At 31.2% G+C, this 10,749-nt stretch overlaps 4 protein-coding genes across 5 annotated transcripts; 1 reads left to right on the forward strand and 3 right to left on the reverse strand.

Annotated features, from left to right (window-relative positions):
* Positions 1-63: 63 nt before the first annotated feature.
* On the forward strand, positions 64-894 carry LOC111423554 (TP53 regulating kinase). The gene has a single exon (XM_023056810.2). It carries the CDS (start codon positions 159-161, stop codon positions 834-836), a length of 678 nt encoding a protein of 225 aa, XP_022912578.2. The 5' UTR covers positions 64-158; the 3' UTR covers positions 837-894.
* On the reverse strand, positions 878-2,011 carry LOC111423564 (serine/threonine-protein kinase Nek8-like). Its single transcript, XM_023056821.2, has 5 exons — positions 1,916-2,011; positions 1,603-1,858; positions 1,393-1,553; positions 1,180-1,333; positions 878-1,122 (listed from the first exon to the last, which is right to left on the reverse strand). Exons 1-5 carry the CDS (start codon positions 1,966-1,968, stop codon positions 910-912), a joined length of 837 nt encoding a protein of 278 aa, XP_022912589.2. The 5' UTR covers positions 1,969-2,011; the 3' UTR covers positions 878-909.
* Positions 2,012-2,044: 33 nt separating this feature from the next.
* Positions 2,045-6,727, reverse strand: LOC111423544 (uncharacterized). Of its 2 annotated transcripts, none has more exons than XM_023056799.2 (7): positions 6,501-6,727; positions 3,407-3,584; positions 3,271-3,348; positions 3,073-3,219; positions 2,881-3,015; positions 2,249-2,304; positions 2,045-2,193 (listed from the first exon to the last, which is right to left on the reverse strand). In XM_023056799.2, the coding sequence occupies exons 1-7, from the start codon at positions 6,632-6,634 to the stop codon at positions 2,079-2,081; spliced, it is 843 nt and encodes a 280-aa protein (XP_022912567.2). In that variant the 5' UTR covers positions 6,635-6,727; the 3' UTR covers positions 2,045-2,078. The 2 variants fall into 2 exon arrangements, with proteins under 2 accessions (XP_022912567.2, XP_022912558.2); XM_023056790.2 differs by having other exon boundaries at positions 2,881-3,024.
* A 91-nt stretch (positions 6,728-6,818) lies between these two features.
* Positions 6,819-8,280, reverse strand: LOC111423383 (dehydrogenase/reductase SDR family member 4-like). Its single transcript, XM_023056624.2, has 7 exons — positions 7,997-8,280; positions 7,677-7,854; positions 7,545-7,622; positions 7,347-7,493; positions 7,147-7,281; positions 7,038-7,093; positions 6,819-6,987 (listed from the first exon to the last, which is right to left on the reverse strand). Exons 1-7 carry the CDS (start codon positions 8,116-8,118, stop codon positions 6,873-6,875), a joined length of 831 nt encoding a protein of 276 aa, XP_022912392.1. The 5' UTR covers positions 8,119-8,280; the 3' UTR covers positions 6,819-6,872.
* Between the last annotated feature and the right edge of the window lie 2,469 nt (positions 8,281-10,749).

Here is a 10,749-nt window from a genome sequence, read left to right on the forward strand (position 1 = left end):
AGCAATAAATACATTTTTTAGTAATTTAAACACAATGCCATCTATCGATATTTGTAACGATTATTGAATGTGTCAAATAAAAGTAACTTAACCTAAAAATAAAATAAATAAAATTTTAAAACATCAAACTTATTTAATTTTAAAGCTTTTTATAATAAATGGAAGGATTTAAACTAATTAAACAAGGAGCTGAGTCCAAATTGTATAAAGGAACTTATCTCGGTAAACCAACCTTAATCAAAGAAAGATTTGAAAAGAAGTATCGTCACCCCGATTTAGATAATCTCTTGACGAAGGAGCGAATTAAAGCGGAATGTAGAATCGCTTTAAAATGCAAAAACATCGGTGTTCGTACTCCTATGATTTACCTTGCTGATATGACACGAAGAATGATTTTTATGGAATTTATTGAACATAGTTTAACAGCCAAAGAATTTATTTCTATAGCTGATAATGCATCAATAGATGAATTATCTAAAGATATAGGGAAAGTATTAGCTAAATTACATTCGGGAAATGTCATACATGGAGATTTAACAACATCAAATATTTTATTAAGAAATAAAAATAGTATTGATAATTTCGAAAAGTATGATGATTTAGAATTGGTTATGATTGATTTTGGGTTATCACGCACAGATTCTTCAACTGAAGATAAAGGAGTCGATCTTTATGTATTGGAAAGAGCGTTGTTGAGCACTCATAGTGTTCATGAACGTATGTTTAATGTTATTTTAAAAGAGTATGAAGGAAATTATGAGAATGGGTATCACGAAATTTATTCTAAGTATAAAGAAGTTAAATCTAGAGGAAGAAAAAGGACTATGGTGGGATAAATTGTTTTTGCTATGTTATTTTTGATTTAATAAATATGAGGTTAAGAAAAAGTTTAAATTTATTTTTAACATATTATTTTTCATCCTCTAAATTACCAAGATTAACACATAACTTTGTTATGTTGTGAGCCATTATTGGATAAGCCATGATATTAACACATTCTGGGCGATTTTCTGGAGGTATTTGAACGGTTATGTCAATTATATTTTGTAAATCTAAACTGTAGGTGTTGATATCGATTTGTTTACGTTTTCCTGATTTTATTGATGTTATTATATCGGTGATCTATAATAAGAAGCCAAATTTAATGACATAAAGTTGATATTGTAATAATTTTCTTACACTTCCATCGAAATATCTATGTAATTCACACAGCTCGTATAAAATACATCCTAAAGACCAAATATCTGATTTTTTATCATAAGGTAATCCATCGCAAATTTCCGGCGCTAAATAATTTGTTGTTCCAATTAAAGTAGATGTTTTATCAGTATGGCTACAAAACATTATTAAGAATTAATGATGAATGTTATAATTTTGAGTTAAATTCTTTACGTTGCTAATAATTTTGATATCCCAAAATCGCCGATTTTAACAACATCCCCATCCTTGCCGGTTAAAAAAATATTTTCTGGTTTTAAATCTCTGTGAACAACTTTTTTTTGATGAATATGTTTTAGCCCCATCACAATTTGGCAAAAAAACTTCATAACCTCCTATAAAATAGTATCATAACGTTTGAATTAAAATTAATTTAGAATTTACCGAAAAAGAAAGTCGTTGTTGACGATTTTTGAGTAACTCGTACAAATTCCCATGACTTGCATACTCCATAATAATACATAACGAATTATCTTTGATGAAGTTATCGTGATATTTAATCACGTTGGGGTTGTTTAGAGATCGCAAAATTTGTACCTCATTCTTAGCCGTTTGAGATTTTTCGTTATCCGCGGTTAAACTGATTTCTTTGACGACAATTTTTAATTTGTTGTGTTTTCTTTCGCACAAATACACGGTTCTTGAAAAATAATGTTTTTTTAATCAAAATTAAAACGAATTAGATTAATTAAATTACCCAAAAGCACCTTTTCCCAATTGGGAAAGAACGTTGTAAGTATTCGCAGACATTTTTCTTTATGAAAGTGATTCTTTTTACTTTAAACAGGTTTATTTACAATCGGTTGGAAAAAATTTAAAATGCGTGTAATATTAATCATTTATTTTTATAAAAATTTATTTTATAATCTCGATGGCATTCCTCCTGCTACGGTCATAGTTTCTCCAGTCATATAATCGGAGTCATTTGAAGCCAAAAATGCAGCTGTAGCTCCCATATCTTGAGGAGTTCCAAACCTAATTTAATAAAAAAAAACATAAAATTACATAAAAAAAAAGTATAATTATTTACTTATGCATCGGTATTAGAGATAACGATTCATTCCTCGCAAATTCATCAGTCGTAATCTAAAAAGAAACGATATTAAAAATAAAAACATTATTAGAGTATATACGAGCATAATAATCAGCGGTATTATTCACTAAGGTTAGGTTTACTCGCTACGCTCGTGACATAATTAACCTGAGTGAATAATAGCTCGTTATATGTGAGTAGAATACTATACTTTGTCCACGACTACTAATGAAATTGATTCCATAAATTTATTTTTTTAAATAGATTTTTGAATAAAGTTTAAACGTCAATATGACACAAATTCAATGTTACCAACTGTAACCGACTTCACCACAATTTGTCAAAATTAAATGTCAATTTTATGAAACGTCGAAAATTAATTAATTTATGCTTAAATTATTCGAAAAAAGGAATTTTTAATATCAAACGTTTAGAAAGTCCTAAAGAAATTAAATTAAATTGATGTTTTGTGAAATTTTGACTTTTCAAATAATTATTCAAGTCTGTCAAGTTGATTAGTTATTCACAGAAATGACTACCCTTTTCTTTTAGAAAGCTCATTTATAAGGTATGTATATGTATATTATTTATAAGATAGTCGTGGACAAATAATTTTAAATTAAACTTACCGCACCAGCAAACTTCGTTGGTACAACACCCGGCGCAATTCCGTTCACTTGAATATTATCACTAGCCAATTGTACAGCTGCCGCTTTAATAAGACCTAAAAGCGCTGTTTTACTTACACAATAAGCACCTAAAAGCTGAAATGTCTAAATCTGTAATCAAATTTTATAACAACGTTTTTATTAATAAATTACTTGATTTGGATGATATGCCCCAACGGAAGTAACAAAGATAATTTTCCCTTTTCCTCGGTTTCTTAAATGAGGTAAAGCCTCTTGCGCTAAAAGATAAGCAGCTTTTACGTTTATCTCAAAAATTTTATCCCAAGAAGCTTCAGGGGTCTAAATGAAAAGTAATTAAATAACATTTATGTATAAACTTTGAATATTTACATCTAAAACAGCAGACATTGTTGGATTTACCGCTGCGTTAGACACTAAAATGTCTAATCCTCCATATTTCGATACAGCCTACAATTAATATTGTTTATAAGTTTTATTATTTAAATTTTTTTTAAATTTTTATTACTAAATCGAAAAGTTTAGTTCTATCCTCAGCTTTTCCAACATGACACACAATTCCAACAACTTCCAATCCTTCACTTTTCAGTTTCTTAACAGCTTCGTCAACATTTTTCTGTTTTCTACTGCTAATAATAACACTTGCACCTTCTCTAGCTAATCGTTCAGCAATTCCAAAACCAATACTAAATAAATTTAACATTAATGGGAAAGAAAGACTACGGTCGAACTTTAAGCCAACTTTTGTTCTTATACGAGTGTGTCAAATATCTGGAATACAGCCAATAACTTCGCCACTTGTGGTTTTAAAGAAAAATGTTTCAAATACAAGTTTCCTTGTTAATCGTGGCGCACTTTTTGGCGATATTTGTTTGTTTGTATTGTTTTTTGTTTCGTTGCTATGGCAACCAACATTGTTATTTTAAATGGGATGCAAATTATCTTTTTGCATACTTTTTGTCTTTATTATTTTAATACAAAGTCGAAACAGATCAACTTGTGCCACGAAGTGAAACCTACAGCAGTAGATTTAGCCGCACGTCTCTCAAGACGGTTAAACCCGAATTATTTTAGCTCTAGGTCTTGTGTTACTTGTAGTGATAGTGCAAAACTAGATTTAACGCTAGATGTAGAACTAGAAATATTCGGATTTAGCAGCACGTCTCTCAAGAGGGCTAAACCCGAATTATTCTAGTTCTAGGTCTTGTGTTAGTTCTAGTGATAATGCTAGTATAAAACTATTGGGTTTAGACCCGGTACTTTCTAGTTCTAGGTTTAGTGTAAGTTCTAGTTTTAGTTCAATAAAAATATACAACATAGTGATATCTTATGCTAACTAGCGCTACTTACCACTGTCTCTAGAACTAACATTAGACCTACAACTAGAAACATTCGGGCTTAGCCGCACGTCTCTCAAGACTGATAGTGCTAGTGCAAAACTAGGTAAACTTGGACATGCTATAAACTAGTCTCTATTTATTTAGACAAGTTTTTAATGACTATCAACTAATTTTTAGTCATTTTGAGCAACATGGATTCTTTAAAAACTAGTTGTTAATGATTTAGACAACTATAAAATTATTCTCAACCAGTTTTCAATGATTTTGAATAACATAAGATGTCTATGAAGTTATTTCCAATCATTTTGAACAATTTTGCTACCTTATAAATTAATTTTAGAAAATGTTGGTGCAGTTTTCAGTTATTCTGGGCAACCTGGACTTGCTATAAACTAGTCCTTATACGTTTAGATAAGTTTTTAATGACTATCAACTAGTTTTCAGTCATTTTGAGCAACATGGATTGTCTAATATCTAGTTGTTAATCATTTAGACAAGTATAAAAGTATGCTCAACCAATTGTCAATGATTTTGAATAACATGAGATAGCTATGAACCTATTTCGAAACATTTTGCTACCTTATAAAGCAATTTTGGACAATGTTGGTGCAGTTTTCAGTTATTCTGAGCAACCTAAACTTGCTATAAACTAGTCCTTATACATTTAGACAAGCTTTTAATGACTATCAACTAGTTTTCAGTCATTTTGAGCAACATGGATTCTTTAAAAACTAGTTGTTAATGATTTAGACAACTATAAAATTATGCTCAACCAGTTTTCAATGATTTTGAATAATTTTGCTACCTTATAAACCAATGTTGGATAATGTTGGTGCAGTTTTCAGTTATTCTGAGCAACCTAAACTTGCTATAAACTAGTCCTTATACATTTAGACAAGTTTTTAATGACTATCAACTAGTTTTCAGTCATTTTGAGCAACATGGATTCTTTAAAAACTAGTTGTTAATCATTTAGACAAGTATAAAATTATGATCAACCAATTCGCAATGATTTTGAATAACATGAGATGGCTATTTCGAAACATATTCAAAAATTTTGCTACGTAATAAAGAAATTTTGGACAATGTTGGTGCAGTTTTCAATCGTTCTGAGCAACCTAGAACTTACATACTTTCTAGTTCTAGGTTTAGTGTTAGTTCTAGTTTTACACTAGCACTGTTACTATATAGAACTAACACTATAACTAGAACTAGAATCATTTGGGTTTAGCCGCAAGTCTCTAAAGACGGCTAAACCCGAATGATTTTAGTTCTAGATATAGTGTTACTTCTAGTTTTACACTAGCACTGTTATTATGTAGAATTAACACTATAACTAGAAATAAAATTATTCAAGGTTAATGTTAAGTATTGTTATTGAGCTATAACGGACACTGATATACTTCTTTTTTAGGACTGTATGTAGACTTTTTTGAATAAAGATATGATTATGTTTTGTGTTCTTCTTGATTAATAATAACTTATATAGTTTTTATGTAAAATATGGAAATAATGTGAACTTCTTACATGTTTTGTTAAAAAATTTCATTGAATTACATTTCGGGAGTTGAGATATTATCATTTTCCAGGCTGTATTTAGACTTTATTGTATCACTGTATGCAAAAAAATATATGCATTCCATTTAAAATAACAAAGTTGGTTACCATAGCAACAAACTAGTAAATATCGCCAAAAATTTGCCACAATTAATAAAGAAACTTGTATTTGAAACATATTTCTTTAAAGCCACAAATGGCGAAGTTATTGGCTATATTCCAGACTTTTGACACACCTGTATACATTTATTATTTTTATACAGCTGTATCTGAATGACGTTCCTAAACTTCAGGTCGCGTTTCTTTAGCGAATTTTAAGGGTATTTTCCAAAGAAATTGTATAACAAATTAACAAGTTATACAATTTCTTTGGTATTTTCTCATATGAACTATGAGCGACGTCGGCTCCCCTGGGGAGCTACATCCCTCCAAAAATTGCGGAAAATTTAATTTTTTGTAATTTGTACTTTCAATATTCCCTTTTAAGTTACTAAACGTTTATAGTTCTTGTGAAAAAAAAAATTAAACCAAAAATTTCCGCCATTTTTGAAGGGGCGTAGCTCAGCTCGTAGTTCCTTGAAGTTTGGAAACGTCATTTAAATACACCTGTATATACAAAATTTTTTTTATGTTGTAATTATTATTATTTTTTTCTCTCTTTCTCTAACATTAATTTAGATAAAAAAAGGTATAAATTTAATTTACCCATCTGTTGAAGCTGTTACAATAGCAACTTTTCCTTTTAAACGATCTTTAGCAAAATAACTCATCTTCTTGTTTAGGTAGTACTTGTCCAGCAAACGATTTGTTGGTACTGAACAAGCATGACTTGCACTCATTTGAATGAGCAGAGTCCATTTAAGTAGATAATCATAATAATTGTAGATAAGGATGAATATTTTTTTTATGACATAAGTGAGGTTATGTTTGTAACATTGAGGTTATCAAGAGATAATAAATTACGAAATCAAATAAAAAATTCTTGAATTTGCGTCAGTTTTATTTAATTAAACAAAAAAAAAATAGAATTAAAAAATAACTTTTATTAAATTTCATATTTAAACATTTAAGGTGATTTTAAAGTCTCGATTGCATGCCCCCGGCTGGAACAATAACCTCCCCGGTTATATAATTCGCATCGTTTGACACCAAAAATGCAACAACCCCTGATATATCATCAACTTCTCCAAATCTGAAACAAATCGTTTATGTATTGAGTTAAAATTTTTAATTCTTTATAACCTTTTCATTGGGATTCCAGACATAGTTTCTTCACCATATCCATCATTAGAAGTTAACTAAAACCCAATAAAAATTATTTAAGTAATAATTTAAACAGTATTTAATTTACCACTTGTGAAAATTTGGTTTTTATAATTCCAGGTGCAACACAATTCACTTGAATATTTTCAGATGCTAATTGTACTGCTGCTGCTCTACTTAACCCAATTAATGCTGTTTTACTCACTGAGTACACACCTAGGGCCTAAATAATAAAATAATTTAATACTTAAAATTTTAATTTAATTTGTGTGGAACTTTTTTAATAACCTCAAAAGGTTGGTACCCAGCGATAGATGAAATAAAAACAATTTTTCCCCCTTTATTTTTTCTTAAATGTGGAAGAGAGTCTTTTGCTAACATATAAGCAGATTTGACATTTATATCAAAAACTTTATCCCACGATTGCTCCTCACACTAAAATAAATAAATTAATAAACCAAAATTTGTTGGATGAAATTAACTTACATCTAAAACCCCTCCAACAGTTGGATTTACAGCTGCATTTGATACCAAAATATTTAACCCACCAAATTTATCTAAAGTCTTTAATAAAAAGATTGATTATGTTTTTCTTATTATCATTTAGTGTTAATTTACCTCTTTGAATAATTTGTTTCTATCTTGGGGGTTACCTACGTGACAAACCAATCCTGTGGCTTCAATTTTTTGTGATTTTAACTTTTCGATGGCAGCGTCTACATTTTTTTGCTTTCTACTGCTTATTACTACTTTTGCACCCTCTAAACCTAATCGTTCAGCAATTCCATATCCAATACTAACAAATTAACGCTTAATTTAAAATAATTATGTTTAAATTTATACTTTAATGTTTATACAGATACTTCAAAATTAAATTTGTTGTAGGGGGCCAATAATTTTCTTTTTGAAACACCTGTATTTTATAATTAAATAATTACCCTTCTGTTGAGGCTGTTACAATTGCTACTTTTCCATCTAATCTATTTTTGGGAACATAACTAATATTTCTTGCTGAAGAAATTAACTTGCGAGATGAAAGTAAAAGCTTATTAAATAACATTTTTTTTTAAGAAATTATTTTATATAAATGTTATTAATCTCTGAACTTTGATCATCGGCTATAAAGAATTTAAATTAGCGAAATAAATTAAGCAGTAAACATAAAAGTTAGGCCAACAAAAGTAAATTTTTGCTGATTAACTAGTTGTCTAATCTTCAGAGTTGGAATGCAAGAAGGGCTGCTGATTTTGCAGTACATATACGAAATTTTCAAAAAATTTGATCCAAAACGAAAAAAATCAAGTTTAAAGAATGACTTTAATGCAGATGATAATTCCGCCTCAAATTAAAAAGAGAAAATTCCTGTCGATTACGATGACAACAAGAAGGGGAAAAAAGATAAAGAAATCGTGCACAATAAACATTACCCAATTTCTGGTTCACTAATTAGAGAAAAAGCAAACTAATTGGCTCGTGAGGACTCTTCAGCTAGTGTACGGTGGTTCAAGTTTAGACAAAGACACAATATTGTTTATAAGTCAGTATGTGGTGAAAGTGCGTCCTTAAGTCTCTTAAGTAGCGTGTCTCATTCTAGAAGAACTGATCTACAGTAAGCCAAGTCTCTCTTCAGCTCACAGTCCAATCCTATGTTTGGCCATCACAAATGATATACCAACTGCTGGCTCTGACCTCACAAACGCTTTAGCGCTGCCCTCTCGTGCTAGCTCATCTGCCGCTTCATTGCCAGCAACCCCAGAGTACCCTGAGACCCAAATCAGAGAAACTCTGTTATCACAACTCAATCTGTTTAAAGTTCTATTACAGTCATTAACTAGAGCCGATACCGTTTTCACGGCCTTCAGCGCCTGGAGAGCGGCTTAATTGTATGAGAAAAATCGTACTGACATGTTCTTCACCTCTCTCTCTCAAGAAGGATTTTAGCACCCATGTCAATAGCAAATACTTCCGCCTAGAATACAGTACAGTACATACCCAGGCTATAACATATACGGACTGTAACTCAATTCAACGTGAAAAAAGGGCATTTCTATCTCAATTATAACTAGAGAATAATACCCGACAGCTTTGGAATATGCTCAGAAACTTTTACTGACGTTAATAGTATAATTTTTTTTTTCTTTCTTCACAAAGTAATAGTATTGGCGATCAGTAGCTAATTAACTATTATAATTCTAATCGCTTATCCACTATTGACCAGGAACTCTCGTTCAGTATGGCTTCAGAAGTAGAGGTACTTAACGCGTTGAACTCTATAAAAACAAATGCTGTTGGTTGTGACAATATAAGTAGGCAAATGTTGCTGATGTCCTGCCTTCCTTCCCCACTTATGTCACATTTTCAGTTTTGTATAGAGCATGGTGTTGATCCTGATGTGGGGAAAATAGGTTCGGTTATTCCGGTACCTAAGAACAGCAGTTGTAAGGATTTGAATGATTTTAGACCTATTAGTATTCTGCCAGTGCTTTCAAAACTTTTCGAGATAATTATTTCTGCCAGAATTACGAAACATGTTGATTAATTTCCCATGCTGTCTAACAAGCAGTCAGGTTTTCGAAAAGGATTTAGTTGTACATCTGCTCTTCTTGACGTGACGGATGACATGCTGAGAGGAATTGATAGCGGGTGTATTACAGCTCTTGTGTTGCTTGATTTTTCAAAGGCATTTGACACTCTACATCACTTAACTCTTATTTCGATATTGCATTACGTCGGGTTCCCCCATTGGCTGTTCGTCTGATTAGTAATTACTTAGACCATCGATCTCAGTTCGTAAAGGTGGATGGCAAATGTTCAGAGACAATCTCTATGATATCCGGTGTACCTCAGGGATCTATTCTGGGTCCAATATTGTATTTAATATACACATTTAATCTTATTAGTCAATTAAAATTTTACAGAAGTCATATGTATGCAGATCATACGCAAGTTTATTATACCTTGATGGACTGCTTAGTTATGTTAAGAGTTATGTTTCTCTTACTATTAATTCTGCCAAGTCGAATGTTGTTGTTTTTAACGGATGTGGTGAAGATTTGCAACTTGACAATGTTAAACTTGGTATTTCATCTGAGGTTCGCAATCTTGGAATCATTTTAGATTCAGGAGACATATTAGTGGACTTCTACAGCGTGCATATTCTGCTATCAAGATCTTATATAGTAGTAGACATATCTTGAGCCAAAAATTGAAAATTCATTGTTGTGAGGCGCTTGTACTCTCTTTATTTACTTTTGGAGACGCTCTTTACCACTCCTGTATTGATAGTACGTATAGGGATAGGATTCAGAGAGTGCAAAATGCTTACTTGCGTTTTATTTTCAGCTTTAAAAAGCGTGACAGGATTTCTCATACATTGTCCTGGGCAGGTTGGCTTAATAGGCATCGAGTCTTACACACATTGTTTATATCACAAAGTTTTGTTGTTTAAAACTCCTCCTTATTTATACAATAAGATTTCTTTCCGGACTGACGTTCATAACATTAATATCAGGCGCAGGAATGCATTGACGATTCCGCGGTATCGCACAGAGACTTTTAAGAGGTCCTTTTCGTACTGTGTCGCCGTTAAATATAATGCGATTCCGGATTCTTTGAGGCTGGAGAGTGTGCGGGGTTATAGGACTAATTGTAAGTTGAGATGTTACCTATTTAATGTACAACTCAACCGGTG

Source organism: Onthophagus taurus, chromosome 1 (assembly GCF_036711975.1).
Source record: "Onthophagus taurus isolate NC chromosome 1, IU_Otau_3.0, whole genome shotgun sequence".
Taxonomy (NCBI): Eukaryota; Metazoa; Arthropoda; class Insecta; order Coleoptera; family Scarabaeidae; genus Onthophagus; species Onthophagus taurus.